Genomic DNA, 20,277 nt, shown 5'->3' with positions numbered 1-20,277 from the left:
ATAAAACTTTATTACAGTCACAACAAATACCCAAATTGTCTGCCCTCATTCCTAATACACATTCTGATCTGTCATAGGAATTCGACTGCACCATTCTGAGGCATATCCAGCTAGCACAAACATACTATATCTCATGCATCTAGTTAGTATCAGCTGTCTAATTAGTATATTCAGGATACATCCCAGGTCACCATAAAACATATTCTAGCAATATCTTTTTATCTTATTATATATAATGATAGCTCTTGAACATCTTGGGGTTATTTAATTCATATGCCTGCAATATTTTTGAGCTTTTAAATAAATTTCTGGGCATATCTAATTATTTATATAAGTGTCAATCTAAAAAGTTTCAACCTGAATATCTTTTATCTAAAAATGCGGTTAGGAATAATTGTGAGATAAATTGGAAGAACTAGGACCACTATATTTTCTCAAAGGGTGTCATCCGTAAGCATCACCCCCTTTTGGCAGAACTAAGGATATTTTTGAGTGTAATATAGTATATATATATATTACGGTAATTAACCAATTTACAAAATAAATATAGTATATAAAATATTCAACAAGATAAGATTTTATATCGCAATAAAGCACTTGAAGTATTAGTACTATCATTAAATATCTAGCATAAATAACAGATAACAGGTAACATCAATAAAATTAAATAAAATATAAGGACAACAATGGTTTATAACAGAGTAACTGCAATAGAAAAGAAGACACACTTTAAGCAAAGTCAAGATATAAAATTATATTGCACTTAAGCAGATTGTGTGCCTCTTAATAAAACCCAACATTTTGTAAGCCTTATTACACAGGTTTTCAACATTTTTTGAAAAAGTTAGTCTGCAATCAAAAAGCACCCCAGGATCACGTATCTCTGATACCTTCTCAATAAGTGAACTCATTAGATGGTACTGATGAAATGGTGGACTAAAACTCATAGTAAATTGAATATATTTGCATTTTTTAGCATTTAGGACCATTCTATTGTTCTTGCACCATAATTCAAATTTGTGAAGATCAGAACAAAGTTCATGATGTGCCAAGTTACTGTCTATAATTCTAAAAATCTTAACATCATCAGCAAAAAGCAACACAAGATGGGCACCCTGAGGAACCCCAGAAGTCACTGAAAAAGGACTAGAATAAAAGTTATTTATCTTTACAATCTGTGTTCTTCCAGACAGATATGACTTCAACTAGGCCAAAAGACAACCACCAATGCCATAGAGTAACAACTTTGCAACCAGGAGAGAATGATTAACCCTGTCAAAGGCCTTGGAAAAGTCAGTATATAAGGAATCAACCGACATACCGCTCTCCAAGGCCCCCGACAAAGCTGTTTGGTAAAGCAACAAATTAGTGGCAATGGACCTACCCCTGACAAATCCATGCTGCTTAGTTGAGATTATGTTTTTAAATTTCTCTGATAAAAAATCTGTGACAAAACTTTCAAGAACCTTTGCAAAGTGACAAGCCAGAGAAACAGGACGATAGTTTTTCACATCATCCCTCTGACCTGTATTCTCAAATTTAGGAGTCAAATAATTTAACTTCCATGAGGTTGGAAATCTACCTGTCTTGAAAGACAAATTATAAATCAGCGATAGTGGTCGTGCCAAAGCAAAAGCACAGTGTTTTATGAAGACATGAGCCGGAATACAGTCAGGCCCAGGTCCCTTATTAACATTGACATTGGTTAACTTCTCAAAGACTTCAGATATTTGTACATGCATTTCATTAATATCAAAAGAACATGCAATATCAGGCTATGTAAATTCCTGAACATCAAATTCATCAGGAGAGTAGACTGAAGAAAAATATTGTGCAAATAAAGATGCTATTTGATGGCCATTTTCACCCACTACATCTAAATATTTCACAGTAGATGGAATACTGTTATTTTGTGTCTTATCTCTTATATATTTCCAGAAATATTTAGGGTCACCGGAAATAGAAGATTGGGTTTGCTCAATATAGTTTGAGTAGCACTGATCGGCCTGATTTTTATAGATTGCTCTAAGATTACTGAACATTTCATAGTCTTCAACGACCTTATGTAGATCTATACAAGAAAAGTCTTCCCACTTACTACTTAATGACACCTTTATAATTAAAGGTATGAAAAATTATTTTATAAATGTATGGATATTTTTATTTTTTTCTTCTTTTTCTAAGGATAAATTCGCACCAATATTTTTTTGCATTTAAGATAAAAAAATATCATAGAGAGTAAAAAAAAAATTAATGTCACTTATTAGTTTAAATTGAGAACATTTTTGTATGTACATGAAGAAAGAAGGAAAAGTGTTTTTTTTTCTCTTTGATTCCTTTGGTTTATTGTTTGCCGTGTCTTAAACAAACCAAAAAGTAGAAACATGTATTGGCAGATACCAACTGTACTCCTGCTTCCCGTGCTAACAGTATACCTACTTAAATATATACTCTATTTAAAAGGGAAAAAAAGTGTTATTTATCTTAAAAGTTATTCCGCTTGAATCACAGACATGGTATATAAATATTCTCTGATAATCTGCTAAATATATGCCAGGAATATTACTTTTACATAGAAAATATTTGAAATATTTATCGGATCTCGAAGCTATTGCAACATATTTCGTCAAATGAGATATAGGTACCCTATTCTACGAATATTGGTAGAATATGCAACCTAATTTAATTTAGCGCTCATATTTTTTCTCCGCTGTAAATGATCTTACAAATCTTGATAAAAAAGATTAATTTATTTTATTTGGTGATGACACAACGACCCATCTAGTAGGGAGCAAATACTAACTTATTGCAAGTAAATTTGTAGACTGATTCTTCAGAGGATAAAGAAGTGGTTTAATTCCGACCATCAGCCGTCATTAAATTCTAATAAGACAAAGGCTTTGTTTTTTAGATAGGTGATCTTCAATGGGTAACTGATAATCAACTTAGGTTCGAACAGTCCATTAATTACTATAATATAATCTTAGCAGAAATATATTATATGGGTGTTTCACCATTAGGGTGGCAAGGAAAGAAGATCAGTATATTTTGGTTTAAAAAACTTTCTTATAATACCTTGATGTAAAGAAATTTACACCGGAATAATTGAAAATTAACCGAAGGCTAAAATCAGAATAAAAAAATCAGCTCATAGTATTTATTTAAAAATTCCCTAATACTGACAAGTATTTCGGAGGTTGATTTTTAAAAATATCCTTATTGTTTCGCCAAAATGTCCCCAAAATTTGTTAAAAAAAGCATATCAATGTCTAATAGCATAATCAAAATTTTAACCAAAATAACTTTTATTACCCAAATCCTGAAATTAGAACCACATTTTACCCTCAAATCCATCATCAGGAACTCTACCACATTACTGTGCAAAAATTATGATAATGCTTGAAAAGGAATAGACTAGTAATAGGAAAAAAAGTTTCACCTAAGATTGAAATTGAAAGTTAACCGATTTTAGATTTTATCATTTGCTTTTATTAATGAAAAACCTTTTACCTCCCAGGATTAGCTGGCAGTAGATTCTTTTTTCGAAAGCAAAAATATATGTATTAAATTTGAATGGCTTTTTTTTGTCATTACTTTTATAGCATTCAGAAATGATTCTGACTGATCACATTCGAATGATCTTTCTAACGTTTAAACGATTTAAAACCTATTCTTTTTGCAGGTGATACTAGTAAAGCTATTAAGTACTCCACTGCTGATCCTGTGTTGGACATGATAGGCGATAGCAATAAAAATATTCATGAATGGTTTTTAGCCAATAGACTTCCCCAAGAACAAACCTTAGCTTGAAAAGAAATTCACTTAATATATCATAACACTAAATTTCTAGGCGTTATGTTAGATGATACATTAACATACATATATAACATGTATCAGGCAGACTAACATGTATCAAGTAGAGTACTTTTCATGATAAGGTTCTTAAGGCCTATTACATCCTTACGTCTACTATATTTTCTCTGCCTTTTCTGCAAATATGTGCTATGCAGTTCTGAATTGGGAGCATTCTAGATATGCACAGGAAATCTTTAAGCTTCAACAGAGATGTGTCAGGACTATGGTTAGGCTGGGGTATAGGGATTGTTCTCGAGAGTACCTACTTCAGAGACCTCCATATTATACTGGCATTTCCTTGTGCCTACATCTATCACTGTTTGGTTTACATTGTTAATAACATCTCACAGTGTAGAACTTATTCATATATACACCATTACAAGACTGGACATAGTAGAAATATTATCACAGGCTCTCTAGAACCAGACAAGGCTCTGACTACTATTATTGTGTCCAGTTCTCTGATGATATTCCAGTCCATATAAGAAATATTGAAGCCAAGATATTTTTTAGGAAAATTAAATTATATTTGGTAAATGGTACCTTTTATTCTTTACTTTATTCTAATACTTGGAAAGCAATTTTAATTTTTCTTTTAACTGATGATTCTGTATGAAAGTTTGTTCTGTTAAAGGTGGTCTGTTTGTTAACATATTTTATATGAATTGTGTTCAGATTTGAATGTGTAAAAATTCAAATTTCTACTGTTTTATATTTATTTCTAGCCATTAGACTTACTATATCTTGACTTGTACAAACACATACTGTGTAATGTATTAATTTGACAATATATTTTTTTTTCTGGTCTGGGATACCCAATGCATCACTCATTACTAAACTAAAATAGAAACCAAATAAAAATCTAACTAGAAACCAATTCTTTTATTAATAAATAAAACAATTTTTTGGTCAAATACACCTAAAAATTAAATATAATCACAATTTTACACAGAAGTTTTAAATATGTTTTGCAGCTAAAATAACTTAATAACTAGCTTTTTAACAGACTAGCACTTTGTTGCTTGATCTTTCTTATTCTTTGCCCACAATATATCTTTAATAATATACTAAAGAACACCAAAAACAACCCTATTCCACCCATTACGTGCACTACATGCCCATAAATAATACAACTTAACAAAACCGATAAACACTGCCTAATAGTACTTATAATAACAAAAACTAAAGGGCCAAAGTCATCTATAGTGTTATAAATGAACAACTGCCCTGAAGCAGAGCATATAGATATGATAACCACATCTGCTACAAATTGTGGATAAGTAAACATAAACCTAATAGATTCAATTAAGCCCCCATGTTGCAGTAATGAGACAAATGTAAATATGCCAGAGAAAAAGTTGACAAAGCACATCATTTGAATGGGCTTCATTTCGTAAGTTTTAAAAAGCTTGGATTGCCAGTTTGAAGTAAAACTATCGAAAACTATATAAGAAATAAGCAAAACGGCACCACTAAAAGTTGTAGCAGTACTATTAGCTCTATCATTACCAGAATCTAGCATAAAAAATAACATTCCTACAGATAGAATACCGGCAGTCACATATTCATAAAATTCATACTTAGTCCTAGAAACTACTTTTCCCATTATCATTACAGGAATAGTTTTGCTTGCCTTGGCCAAAACTTGATGTGGAAACGAAACATATTTCAAAGCTTCATACTGGCACCAAGAGCTCATAATATTTGAGAAGGAACAAAAAGCATATTTGTACAAAGGGCACCTATGCCTAGGCTGTCTGCTGCATAATATCAACAAGGCAGACATGGCAAACGCTAATATTCTATTGACAAAGACTAGAAACTGAGAATCTTTAAAATAAGCTATGTCCCCATTGGCGGTAACATATTTCTGCGTCATCACTTTTTCCTGCAAGACTCCCCAAGATAAATAGCTAAGTTGCAGTCCGAAAAAGTAAAACAGCAGCAAGAGAGCATTGCCCAAGGGCGTCCTATTGTTTGTTGGCTCGTGTTTTGGGTTTGTAGATAAAAGCAGATCATCTTCACTAAAGCATGTTCTTATAATGGCTCCTATAGGTCCTCGACCGCTCACACTTAAATAATTGGTTGTCTTGATGTACTTAAATATTAAATAGCCCGGTAGGAACACTGTTAAATAGCCAGCCGTGTTTCTTATAGCGTGGATCAGCCAGGCCGAATTTGCAGGAGGATTTTGCACTACCTCCAAGTTTATGATCAGAAGATTGATAACAGATAGGAAGAACACAGTAAAGAATATTATTAGGAATATTCCTAATTCAATTCTTTTGGCCATGGTTCGGTTAGGCCTCAGTACTACAGGGGCGTAATTTCTTTGGTTTTTAATGGATTTCCCATCTTTTGGAGGAGTATAAAAAGTGATGCAAGCAAATTTCTTAACTAAATATAAATATAAACATTGTTTTGATGTTTTGTCATATTGTCAATGTCAAAGTCAATTACCAAGTTTAGAAGAGCACCTTAAGACTGTTTTTACACGACGCGGAAGCGGCACGACATGCCGCTAGCGGATTGCCGTTGCGATATCGCGTACTCTGAAAAAAGCATTCATGAAGTGAAATGCTTTTACACACACGCGTCGCGGTAAAATTTCCGAGCCGGCACGAGATACACCGCGTTGACGCGCGATTTTTGGTCAGAAATCATCCGATAAAAAAACGACTCGGATAATGTACGCTCATTGGATGATATGGGTTCTTTTACACACGCCGCGTTCGAGGAGCGATTCAGTCATTCAGCAATTGCCAGATTGGGTGGATTACCACCTACCATTTGCAGTTCAGTCTGTGCTGTTGTTAAAATGTCAAAGAAAAGGACCTGTAATTTTGAACCAATTGATTTAATTGACGCCGTAGAGATGCGTCCATGTATTTGGGATAAAAGGGTTGACGAATATAAAGACAAAATATTCAGGGATAAAGCATGGATTGAAATATGTACCATTCTGGAGCCAAATTTTAATCAAATGGAACATGGAGAGAAAAAGAAGTTTGGTAAGTTAATATATTATTAATTTATTTTTATTTAAGCAAATTATATTTTTAAATTGTATTTTTATTTAGTTTATTTTTATTTAAGCAACATTATTTAAAATTAATAAATATTAATAAATATTAAAAATCATATCTTTGTGGTTTGCCAAGGTAATGATCCAGAAGGACTTGCAAAATAATAACTAAAGGCTTCTCTTATGTTGTTGGCATGGCGTCCTCCACGATGTGTAGGTGCTGTTGGTAAATCCTGAAAACCTTTAGCTACATAAAAATCCTCCGAATGGTAGCCATCTCTTGTTCTCACTATATTATGAAGTATCACGCAAGCCCTTACTATGTCCATAGCGAATTGTTTTGAGGTATTAATTGGTCGATGAAGAATTCTCCATTTGTTACTTAAAATTCCGAATCCACATTCAACATATCTACGTGCTCGACAATGACGGTAATTGAATTTTTTTTTTAATATCCAAGTCATTTCGTCTTCCATATGGTCTTAACAAATGGGTTGTCAGCGGAAAGGCTTCGTCTCCAAGAAAAACATACGACAAAGGGGGTGAACTATTTCCAGTAAGTGGAGTTGGTATAGGAATATCAATCGTATTTTCTTGAACTCTCTTTCAAAAAGATGTTTCCTGTAATATTGAAGAGTCGCAGTCTTTTCCATACGCTCCAATATCGACAAAAACAAAACGATAATCAGCATCCACTATTGCCAAAAAGAACAATTGAAAAATAATGTTTATAATTCAAGTACATAGATCCACTTTTCGCAAATTTTTGCACCCGTACGTGTTTACCGTCAACGGCTCCCAGACAGTGGGGAAAATGTACCCTTTGTTCAAATTCTTTAGCAATATGTAACCATTTCTCTTTTGTGGGCATCGGAATATATTCTTTTTGAAAAACAAGCCATATATTTTTGCATGTTTCCTTAACAATTCTTGCTATGGTAGCGATTCCAAGGCGATATATATATGAGAGATCAGTCAAAGTATTTCCACTTGCCAAGTATCTGAAAGAAAGATAACCTATATAAATACAAATTTAGAAACTTTGTTTAAGTGTTTATGCTTTTATATTTTGTGTAAAGATTGAATTTGAGATGAGTTTGAAATTAATTTTTCAAACTCATCTCAAACTCACTTTTAGTTTTCGATTTCTAGTTTTCGATAACACTCGCATCGAAAACTAGGCTTTTCTTACCTCCTAAAATGTGCGAAAGTGATCGATTTTTGCCCAATATAATAAAAATGACACATGAGCAGAAAATTACTTTCGCCCCGTGGAACGAAAGTAATTTTAAGCTACTTTTTTGGTTTTGGCAACTGTTTCTGAAGATGCAGTGATCGGGTTTTTGATGCGCTTGTTACGAAAAATAGCGTACATTTCTCGGGACGAAATGCGATCATTTCAACTCGTGAGATGATATGTCCCTTGATATGTAATATACTATTTTTTACTCATATTTCAGAAGATGCTGTGGTGGTAAAATGGAAAAATATTAGAGATGCCTTCAGTAAATCACTCAAGAAGAAAACAGGCGATAAATATAAGAAAAAGTATTTGTACCACGAGCATCTCTTATTCCTACTTGCGATATTGGAAAAAGCCGAAACTGAAGAAAGTTTCCATAACAACGCTGAGGAAGGGTCCGAACCGGGCCAAAAAAAGGTTCACAAACGCATAGTGACAAAGGAGGCGACAATATTAAAGAAGTTAAGCGACCAACTATCAAGAAACAAAAGACGACAGACGACGCGGAGAAATAATAAAAGCATTGGAGAAAACCCGAACTCCTTCTCAACAGAAAGTTGATGAAGATGAATCATTTTTTGCCTCACTTCTTCCATCAGTACGGAGATTAAGCCCCGACGACAAACTGCAGTTTGGGGTAGAAGTGATGCAGTTACTTCAAAGGAAATTAAACGTTGTTCGCCAAGGTCCCGTATCAGCCTCTTCGTATTTTTCGAATTACTCTTCCTCAGGGTCAGAAATCACAAGTGTCACTCCTGCACCTTCGACATCGTAAGGATACTCTTCTTTTCCTCAACGCCAAAGCTTCCCTACACCTTCACTACATTCATCCACTCATACACCTCTCCAATCTCTTGATGTTGACGATTTTCACAGTCCCAGTACCAACAATATTAGTAAATAAGATATTCACTAAAATATTCGTTAAATAAGATACTACTCTTTTCTTAATATTTTAAGTTATTTCATAAGTACATTTAGAATTATACTGTTTGATTTCAATAATACATTTTCTTACCGAAGTGTCAACGCCAGTCTTTCTTTTGGTGGTATGGATTCCCTCATCATAGTGTTTTGATGTTGGATAGTAGCTTCTAATTGGCCAAGAAGATAATGAAACGTTGTTGTGGTCATACGAAAGTAGTTGAAAAATTTGATTTCATCCGATTGCAACTTATCAAATAGTGTATAGAAAGCCCCTTCCACATATCTGACTTGTAGGATGAGGTGTATCCAATACTTTCGTTTCTTTACCTTTTTCTGGGACTTTTTTCTCCTCAAATAAAGTAATGAAAAAAGAGGTACACGACTTCTTTCCATTGTCTAGTTCACTAGGCTACACTTGGCTAATAACTGACTAATAAACTTCTGACAACTGTGGATCGTGATCCGCTGTATACGCGGCAAAAATCCGCTCAGTGTAAAAGCTTGAGGGCGATATCGCAACGGCAATCCGCTAGCGGCATGTCGTGCCGCTTCCGCGTCGTGTAAAAACAGTCTAAAGTGGTTTAGAGGAAAACGGTTTAATATAATTCGCATGTATAAACATGCATAACACCCATAAACCCCTTTAGCGATCTTAGACCCGTTCATCTAAAATCCTTTTAAGTAAGTAGATAATCTGGTTGTAATCGCTTTAAGCTACTGTGTAACCGTAAAACACCTGTCACCACTCAACCGGTTTAACTCCCAGTGCTACCAACAGAAATATGCAAATGCATTAAAAAAATAAATAAACAGATATTTTAAGGTTAGATGTATATTTTTTGCTAAATCATTTTATTACCACTTATTAAAGTAGTCAACTTTTCAACTTCTAGTCTAGTCAGATCAACCTTTTTTTTTTAGTTCCTAGGTTGGCATGATAATCAGCTGTTTAATCTTAAGCTGGATTCCCTCTCTCACCCCTTGTATAATTACTTGTTTCTCCATCAAATATCTGATTATTTTATCCTTGGATAATTACCATAAATAAAACACAGAAATAAAAACTGTCTCTCGTATACCAACCATGTTTACACACAACCGTTAATGCGCATTAGCGAAATGCGAATTAAGATAAAGCACATGTGTAAACATCCGTAAACCTAATCCGCATTATTTTAAAACGTTTTAAATATGTGGATGATCTCCCTGTAATGCGCATTAAGGTTCCGTATATACGGGAGAAGATCCAAATTCCCCATAATTTTCAGTGCTGCCAACTAACAAAAATTTGAAGACCGAGACAGGGAGAAACTATTTCACTCTGATTTTGTTGTGGCGTGCCTTATCGCAATTAAGCAAAATTAAAAAAAATATCTTCTTTTAATAAATATGTTTTTACTCAATCTCCTCAAATAAAATCGGTTGGCAATAAAAATCAACTTATTAACGTCAACGTTAAAACCTCATCTTAAAACCCTTGTGTAGACGCTTTTTTGCTCTAATTCGCATTAATGTCACGTGTAAACTTAGTAATATATTCCGTATTCAACTAACATACAATTTCTTATTTTAATCCGACCCGCATCGCCGGGAAAACTCTCTTAGAATTCGTACAAACGAGCTATCACGAACACTACACACCTCTCGTGTAAACATTTAACTAAACGGAATTATCTATCTCAAGCCGATTTAGCCCGTATAAACTTGGTAATAGTCATTTATGTAACTGACGTAACGTAAAGCCACTTTTACATGGCGTGCTTTATCAAATTACTGACAGATGTCACTTTTTTTTGACAGTTGGAGGCCAAGCTTCCGCCATTTTTCCAACATTTCAACAAAAAGGCGTGAGGCCTTCCTGTAGGATATTTAACAAAAAATATAGTTTAAAAAACATATCGAAATACGGAAATTTTTAACGTTAAGCGACCACTGGACCTCCCCGCAGCCCCGAAAAGGTAAGAGAGGCACGTCCGTGTCACTTAAAAGTGCAAAATAACGGTTCTTTTTCATCCCAAAAAAATGTGTTTATGTATTCAAGTAGCCAGAGAGTAGTCGAAGTTACAAGTTCGATAAATAAAGTATTCGCGCGTAAAAGACTATCAGTAGTTTGTGCCGTGAGTAAAAATATCAAGTAATTCAAGTTTAAAAAGTATTTTAAGTAGTATTGGAATTTATATTTAAATCTCAAGATGGAGCCGCAAATTTTCTTTTCCAAGTGTTCTATCAGAGGAGTTGGCTCTTCTCAGGTAAGATCAACGCTAAACCCAAGGGAACCAGACTTTGATTACTCTTGTAATAACTAAGAAATACAATTTTAAATTCATGTCAATTGCTTTAGTTTAAACGGGAGAGTTTTGTTTATATTTTTGCTTTAGCTTAGGAATTCACTCATAATAGTTTTAAGAGGCTTTTGGTTATCACTGTTTTGTTGTGGTTCATATGATTTATATAAGGAGTAAATTATTTAAAAAAAAATGGAGTCAGTAAGTGATGTAAGGTACTTAATTGTGTCATTCCTTAACAAAGCACTGAAATATGTTTTTATCCATGATAATGCAAAAACTAACCAAGTGACTACTTGTTCTCAGTCTGGGCTATGCCGGCAGTGGAGTCAGAGGACTCTAGAAGTGGATCTTCTAGTGAGAGTGAAGATGGGGGAGGTCAAAGTCCCGTTGCAAATCGGCGCAGTCACAGCAGCTCAAAATCACGATCTAGGTCTAGATCTAGATCGCAAAGTGGCAGCAGAAGTCAATCTAGAAGTGGTCCAAGGAGTCCCGCTAGTGGCCCTAGAAGCCCGGCAGGAAGTGGGCCAAGAAGCCCTGATAGTCACAGGTAAATAGTGTAAACTTGAAAAATGTTGTGTGTTTAATTATTGGTGCATCTATATTTACTTGTAGAGATTTTTTATTTAGTCCATAAAACATTTCAATTTACAATATCTGATGATTATGAGTGTTTCCCTATCTATTAGGATCTATCATAAATAAAAATACATTGTACTTAAAATGGCCCCAGATTAGACTTAAAAGATTTAATGTTGGTCTTTGAAATATCACAAATAATTTCAATCACACCATTTTTTGATTGAATATTTGTCTTTTTTCTGGTTAATTAGTCTGTGCCGGGGAAATAATAACATCTCGGAAAGTGAACATTTTCTTGTTCACCTTGTATTTCAGGAAGAAAAGTAGTAGTTGGAATATTTCTGTTTGTGGCTTTAAAAGTTTTACAAAAAAGTGATACAGGGTCTAAAGAAATGTATGGACGGGTTATCAATCATCTTCGTTCCTGATTTGAAGAGTGCATACAGTGCAACGCACACCATTTAGACAACATTGTTTGTGGTTCATAAATTTCCATTGACTGTATATTCATCTGCCATAAATAAATGATCATAGAAATATGGTGTATTTGGTTAATGCAAACATCACATTGCTGATATCCTTTTTGGACACCTTGTATAAGTGAATTAATATTTTGATAATAAAAATTAATCCACAGGTCAACTAAGTTAAACTTATTGCCTGGTTTTTCTCAATTTGGTAAAACCAATGTATAGATCACTTTACTCTATTGAGATAAAGTAGGAGACCATCTAAATAACATATTCACACTTTAACTATTTCTTTAAGTTATATATTTCCATTGTGATCCTTAAAAATTAGACTCTGTAAGTCTGATGTACAATAAATCCCACATATTTGTACTTATCAACCATTTCTATATTATACCTTGATATTTTTTACAATAGATTTCTATGGAAGTCAAAACTTATATCCTATACTAAACAAAAAACTGAACTCTGTCTAGGAATGCTCAAAAAGCATTTAAGTATAGAAACACTGAAAATAAAATATTTTGCAAATTTTCAATTTTTAGCAAGGTTTGGGGTAATTTTTTGGGGTGGTACTTCTAGTATGTTGCAGGTTATTTTTCTTAGCAATTTGAATAATTCAAAATATGGCATTGTAGAGGAAACTTCAAAGAAATGAATTTATTAACTTCATATGCTTTATATACTTGAAAATATTATTTTTTCTTGTAAAAAACCACCAAAATTATAATGCTATAATGTCTGTCCACACAGATTGACCTCTACTGAAAAATTAACAACAAATACTTGCATTTCTTATTTCAATAAGTTACCAGCAAAATTAAATAAGGAAAAAAACAACATTCTATTTTTTAAGAAATCCTTATTTAACATATTACTTAACATTGAACCTTATAGCATTGAGAAATTTATGATTTTGTGTTTGTCCATTATTTGATTGTTGAAAAAGTTGCTTACTTTGTCCTTTGCATACTTAGCAATAATATTTTAATGTGTTTCTTACTTATTACTGTTTCTGTAAAGAAAAATGTTTAACTTAAATCACATTAATTAGAAAACTAGATTATTTACTAAATTAAATTGTAGTTTGACTTTTGACTACAATTCATTTAACTGTGCAATATATATACTTAAGATTTATATTGTATGGCTCTTTAAATAAAGAAGTATTTCATTAATTTTTATGCACTTTTATCTTGCCTCTATCATAAATTTTGATTTTGTTGCATTTAATTCCAATAAATTGTTAATAAATGTAGAGAACAGTTTCTTAATCGCCAATGTTATGTAATAACTTTAATGTAAAATATAGTGATCGACCGATACCGATATATCGGCTATATCGGCCGAGAGCCGATTATCGGTATCGGCCGATGTGTAAAAAACAACCATAGCAGTTAAAAACATTTTATTTTTTTGTTTTTAAATTTAAAGTATAATTCAAACAACTTAATCTTAAGAAATTATGGTAGATATAATATGAAATAGAGGCATTTAATATGAATAATGTAGTTTAGGGAGTTTAGGCAAATTATCATGTAAAAATATTAGTGTCTCGGTTGTTTCTGGATTCAGCCGATTCCTTTTCGCCGAATTTACGGTTCCAGCTTTTGCAACACTGCCAACTGGTGCAGATAAATATATAAGAGCTTGATTATATAATAATGGTAGAACTTCTCGTTTTTCTTGCCACCAAGAAATAGGATTCGCTTTTCTTTCAAGAAGAGGATGTTTTTTATATTCTGCAATTTCAGCATTCACTTCTTCACAAATGGATGCTCTAGAAGATGATTTTGTGTCACAAGATGTTGTTGGAATGGTTTTTATCGTTGTGGAGCTCATCCCTTCTCCGGCAAATTCTTTGTACACTTCCCAAAACAGATTTTGGCCAGATCTAGACTCAGAAGTTCAAGCATACTTAGCAAGTGGTTTGTCGTCATCACTATCAATTTCTATAGCTTCATTTATTGTATCTGAAATGACAGGGGAACTAGAATGTTCTACAGATGTATTGGATTCTTTTATTAGCGACTTTAGATTTGTAGTTATCTATTCGCATATAATATCACGGTCTTTTGTTGTAAAAAAATTGTCTTTGAAGCGAGGATCCAAGAAAGTCGCGATGGTACAATATTTTTTTAGAAATATATTCTGAAATCGTTTATTTAAGCTGCTTTTCAATTCTTCTTTCATTGTACCTACTCCTGCAAAACTAGCGTTTTCTTTGTTAAGATAGGCAGTGATAGTCGAAACAAATGGAATGACTTAGAAGAAGATATGCAGCAATCTGAGGAACTTGTAATTTTTGTAATGTCTTCAAATGGCTTTAACAAATTTAAAACGCTTTCAACTAATTCCCATTCGAAAAATGTCAAGTCTGTAAGAGTTCCATGATCCAAAACATATAAATTTACTGCTTGTTTTTGTTCAAGTAGGCGAGAAAGTAGATAAAATGAGGAATTCCAACGAGTTTGTACATCCTGGAAAAGTTTCTGTTTGGGAAGGTTTAGTTGTTCTTGAAGTTTACTTAGTTTATGGCAAGCAGTTTGAGAGTGATTAAAATGCAAATCGATTTTTCTTGATTTTGCTATTAAATCACTGACTGCACATTGACTTCCTATAGCATCCTGTATTACAAGTTGTAAGGAATGAATGAAGCATGCTTCATAATTTACTTTTGCCTTAACAAAACCATTCCTCATATTGGCAGCATTGTCTGCTAATACTAAGTGAATATGTTCCCTTTTTATATTCCATTCTTGTCACAAAGAATGAAATGCTTCAGCTATGGCGTCTCCTGTATGAGATCCTGAAAACTTCTTGCAGGCAAGTAAAAAATGGGATCTCTGGTTTAAACTTAAACATGTTAGCATGAGAGACAAAAAAGAACTGTTTGTATATTTGCACGTCCAAATATCTGTAGTAAAAGATGCTTTTCCCAACATATTTGAAATTTTTTAAGTCACTTGTGCTTTACATCTTGAGTAAATATCTGGTACAATTTTTTCTCTGAAGTATCTGTCAGAAGGAGTTTGATAATTTGGAATTGCTGTCTTCAGTAACCAAGTAAAGCCACCATCTGATACAATGCTGAATGACTGATTATCTAAACATATCATTTCACCTATAAGGTAGTGAAACTCCTTCGCTTTGGATGAATTGATGTCCCACTTTTGCATTTGCTTGAAAGAGTCAGCCAGTGAGACTTGCAATAGCTTAGAGTTAGAAGTAGAAGTACTTCTAGAAGGTCCAGCCGTTTCTAAAAATAAAACAATAGACTCAGGGTGATCAAAAAATCAAAACGTTGAAATAAATGGGAATATTATTTGTTTTTAAATAAAATCAGATCGTAGGTATTAATAAAACGATTTAAAGTGATGAAAAAGAAAAATTTTCCCCCTACTACACAAATTTCTTTAATTTCCCCAAATTCTCAACAATATACTAAATTCTTCACATTTTTAGCAAAAAATCTTTAGGTGGTTTGCCCCTGGGGGTAATTTTTTTATGCAAATTCCCTTAAAATTCCTTAAATTCCTAATAAATCCCTAGATTTTTAGCAAAAATTTCCTGGGTGGTTTGGCCCTCATTTCAATTCTAATATAATTCTGAATAAGCAGGTGTTTGTAAATATTTTTATAACTTGAACTGGAAAATAAAAATTTAGCACTAACCTGAGCTTGAATCAGACCCTTTCAATTTATAATATTCTTGAGGGTGTTTTTTCTCTAAATGGTATTTCATGTTTGAGGTATTTGCCGATTTTCCCACTCTCCCCAATGAAATGGTTATGTCACACAATTTACATTTTGCGGTGGATTTCTTATCTGCTGGGGATAATTTATTCTTGATGAAATATTTCCATTTCGCTACTTTGCACTTCACCAAACTCCAATTAATAATATGTCATTGTTAAAGAATAACTAAATTACACCAAGAAATAAACGATCTGCTTTAAGAATGTCTGAATGCACGGCGTCGGCACTAAACGCACGGGACACGGGATTCACCGAAAAATTAAGGGAATTTACCAACGAGTTTGAGCTGAGCCGCATAAATTACCACCTGTTGCTGTGTTGCCAAAGTGCATTTTTTGTTTTTATTTTTATGATTTTAAATTGAACGTTAAAGAACTATAAATTATATTACAGAATATTCAGATTTTAGACATTAATAATGTTATCAATTAAAAAAAGGCCGATATGCCGATATATATCGTTATCGGCCGAGACTTTATCGGTATCGGCTAAAAAAGTCACCACGGTCGATCACTAGTAAAATATAAATAACGAAAGCCCTCAGCTACTACTTTGAGCACACCAATTCCGGATTTAAGTTTGCCATTAATGTTAGTGTTTTTACTATTTTTGTGTCTTTTACTGTTTTTTCTTTTAGTTCTCTAAACTGTATATTTTAGGTCAAAAAGTCAATCTAGATCGAGATCGGGCAGTCGAGGTTCACCAGTTGCAAATGGGCCCAAATCGCCCAGCCCTGCAAGGAGTCGAAGGTACTTTTTACAAGTATTTTAATAATTTCAGCCTTAACGCCGTTGTTTTAGATCTAATTCAGGCTTTTCTTCTGATGGTTCTCCACAAAGGAGGCCACAAACACCCACATCCCAAGGCGTGGAAAGGCGAAGCCCTGATAATCTGCCAGAACCTAGTTCTCCTGTGAGTTCAAGAGGAAACTCTCCCGGTACGATATTTTCCCAATCTGATAGTAAATAAGTTTTGTAGCATATGATAAAATATTTTTTATTTTGTTTGGTTTTAATTGTAGATTTATTTTAGCTGTTGCTGAGAATTACAACAGTAGATCTAGGAGTCCAAGAAGAAGATCCAATTCCAAGGTATGTTATTCCCTTTTAATAGATGGTTGTTTTATTAATTAATTAGACATTGAATTAATAATAACATTTAGCAGTTGGAGATGTGAATTGCAAACTATTTATGGCACTCAAAAATTTTAAGGAAATTTCCCCTAAGACTGTAGTTAACAAAAAAAGGCCTTGAAAATCGTCGGTAAAGTTTAACTATTGAGATTGTTTTTAATTATCTATTTTTACATTTAGACATATCGAAGTTTTAGTTGTTTTTAATTAATAATGGAGAGTTTGTACTTTAGGTCTTTTAATGCAAAAAAATGTGTATTATTAATAGAACCATAAATTAAAACAATCTCTTTTAAGAAAACAGTAATTTTTCGGCGTACTGCAATTATTTATTCAAAATCTTTAAAAAAGTTAGTGCTTTCAGAATTGGCTGTTATCCCCTTTTAAATATTGTTTAAGGTTGAAAAAAAAAGCTTTCCAGAGAAGCTCTTGAGTCTACGTTTTCTATTCAAATAGGATTGAATAAGTTGCCAGGTAAAATTAAAAACTCCAGTCCAAATTACATTGACAAAAACTAAAAGTAATCTAAATTCTTTCTATTTCACTCCTTTTACACAAAAAGAAATAATAATTTAAATTAAACCTTAAAAAATAATACAGCGAGTGGGGTAGTAGTAAACCTTGAATTACTTCTGAGATAATAAAAAATAGTCACAGACACCTCATAGTACCTCTTTTACATATTATTAATTACATTTTCACTATTGGGATTTATCCAAGTGTACTTAAGAGGACAACTATAGTCCCTATTTTTAAGCAAGGTAATGTAGAAGTAAAAAATATCGGCCAATTGCCCTGACAAGTTCGATAAGTAAACTGAGTGTATTAAAGTTATATTACACTCTTTTATAGAAAGAAATTACTTATTTTCCAAAAATCGGTTTGCTTGTAGAAACAATAGTTATACTGAAAGTGCCCTTTGTGGAGTAACAGAGGTGGTTATTAATAATCTAGATAAAGGCAGAAAGGTTTTGGAAATATTTCTGGACTTAGCCAAGGCCTTTGAAACTGTGGCGCATCATATTTTGCTATCTAGACTGGCCAAAATGGGAATAAGGGGAATAGCAAACAACCTTATAAAATCATTTTTTTATGTCGGAAGGTCACAAAAGGTTAAAATTAAAAACTATTTCAGTGGTTCGGTTCTGGTTGAGTATGGTGTGCCGCGGGGTACGGTGCTTGGCCCATTCTTGTTTAATCTTTATATTAATGGCATACTTTGAATTTTGGATGAAGATCAAGTCTTTTGGTTTGCGGATGATACCGTGGTGTTAATTTCCGGGGAAACATGGGAGTCAACTAATGCAAGGGCAGAAAAGGCAATCTCTAAAATAAAATGCTGGTTAGACAATAGTTTATTACCATTAAATAGAAACAAGACAAAAAAACACTACCTGATTTTTAAAGTTTAAAAGTTTATAAAGTGGGTTGTGAGAGGGGTGTGGGCGACTGTGATTGTGATGAAATAGAAAGAGTAAAATGTATAAAATATCTAGGTATATATGTAGATGAATATTTAAAATGGACCAAGCATCTAGATCTAGAATTTGTTACTGCTAAAATAAAAAAAGTAATAATAAAGCATTTATTTAGCATAAAAAAGCTACATATAAGTACAAGTTTGCCTTATTAGTCTTATTACAATAGTAGAAATAGAAAAAAAAAACAACATTTGTAAATATGTGAAAATTAAATAAAAATAAAAAGTGTAATGTATGTACAGGACACAAACAAAAAGAAACAAGAATAAACCTACAGTACCTAATTTAACAAAAACATTATTAATACAAATACAAATACCAGGGGGCAACAATAAAATTAAACAAAGATAAAACTTAACTTATTAACAAATAATAAATAAAATAATTAAAAACGGGCTAAAATGTGTAAAACTAAAAATAAACATGTAAAATATTTATATTAAGGACGAGAAACAAAAGAAACGAGAATAAACCTACAGTGCTAAGATGTATAAATAAAATAAATAAAAACGGGCTAAAATCTGTAAAATTAAAATAAACAATCATAACTATCTGTACTAACAGTTATCTAAAAGAAATTTTCTTAGGAGCCTTTTGAACCGGTTTAGATTATCACAGTTTTTTATTATCACAGGTAATTTGTTAAATTCAGATAATCCCTTATATAAAACCGAGTTTTGCATTTGGGTCGAATTGCACGGTTCCAATAAAATAAAATCTGTACGATTTCTCGTATGATAACTATGAATATCACTAAATACCTTCAATCCATTACACAAATAGTTAGGTAACAAATTATGTTTAAGTTTAAAAACAAACAGATACACATTAAATAAAACCCTTTGCTTCACAGACAACATATTCAAAACATTCAACATACATTTAATTGGCGTACACCAACTACATTTTAAAATTTGTCTCATAGCTCTATTTTGTATTTTCTCCATTCGGTTTATTTTATACTGAGGTAGATTAAGTAACAAAGTCGAACAGAATTGTAAGTGTGGGAGAGCAATAATATTATAGAGTTGTAGTTTTGTATGCATGCTTAAGTTTTTACCTATTCGAGTTATAAAACCGACTTTTTTTGAAAATTTTCGCATTACATAGTCAGCATGAGCTTGAAAGTTTAGATTGCAGTCCAACATTATGCCTAAATATTTAATTTCCCCATCATAAGTAATATTTTCCCCATTTACAGCTATGTGCATACTTTGGATTTCCGCTTCACTAAGCTTTGATTTCTTTCTAAATATGCAAAATTTGGATTTATCAGTATTTAAACATAGCTTATTTACACACAACCAATCAAAAATACGCTCCAAATCATCATTCAAATCTTTCTGCATTTGTTGTAAGTTTTTACCTATAATATAAAGCATTGTGTCGTCAGCAAAAAGAATAATTTTACACTTAAGTGTTACTCTAACCATATCATTAATATAGATTAAAAATAACAGCGGACCCAAAACCGTTCCTTGTGGTACACATTATTTAACATTTACAGACTCCGACAAA

At 32.7% G+C, this 20,277-nt stretch overlaps 2 protein-coding genes across 4 annotated transcripts in view; one reads left to right on the top strand and one right to left on the bottom strand.

Annotated features, from left to right (window-relative positions):
• Positions 1–4,722: 4,722 nt before the first annotated feature.
• Positions 4,723–6,280, bottom strand: LOC126750204 (adenosine 3'-phospho 5'-phosphosulfate transporter 1). The gene has a single exon (XM_050459743.1). It carries the CDS (start codon positions 6,146–6,148, stop codon positions 4,847–4,849), a length of 1,302 nt encoding a protein of 433 aa, XP_050315700.1. The 5' UTR covers positions 6,149–6,280; the 3' UTR covers positions 4,723–4,846.
• A 4,560-nt stretch (positions 6,281–10,840) lies between these two features.
• LOC126750442 (zinc finger CCCH domain-containing protein 18-like) overlaps positions 10,841–20,277 on the top strand; it is a 57,518-nt gene continuing 48,081 nt past the window's right edge. For 2 of the 3 annotated variants that reach the window (XM_050460065.1, XM_050460063.1), the window contains exons 1-5: positions 10,841–11,008; positions 11,642–11,885; positions 16,805–16,894; positions 16,946–17,082; positions 17,178–17,236. In XM_050460065.1, the coding sequence (XP_050316022.1) occupies positions 11,650–11,885; positions 16,805–16,894; positions 16,946–17,082; positions 17,178–17,236 (522 nt within the window). In that variant the 5' untranslated portion in view covers positions 10,841–11,008; positions 11,642–11,649. Of the gene's footprint in view, positions 11,009–11,101; positions 11,300–11,641; positions 11,886–16,804; positions 16,895–16,945; positions 17,083–17,177; positions 17,237–20,277 lie in introns of those variants that run through there. The other variant, XM_050460064.1, reaches the window with a different exon arrangement.

Source organism: Anthonomus grandis, chromosome 2, assembly GCF_022605725.1.
Source record: "Anthonomus grandis grandis chromosome 2, icAntGran1.3, whole genome shotgun sequence".
Lineage (NCBI taxonomy): Eukaryota > Metazoa > Arthropoda > Insecta > Coleoptera > Curculionidae > Anthonomus > Anthonomus grandis.
Note: the sequence above shows the minus strand (reverse complement) of the source record. Positions and strands in the feature narration are given on the sequence as shown.

Excerpts from the sequence above, each read along its gene's own strand:
- LOC126750204 (XM_050459743.1), bottom strand. The coding sequence starts at position 6,148 with ATGGCCAAAAGAATTGAATTAGGAATATTCCTAATAATATTCTTTACT.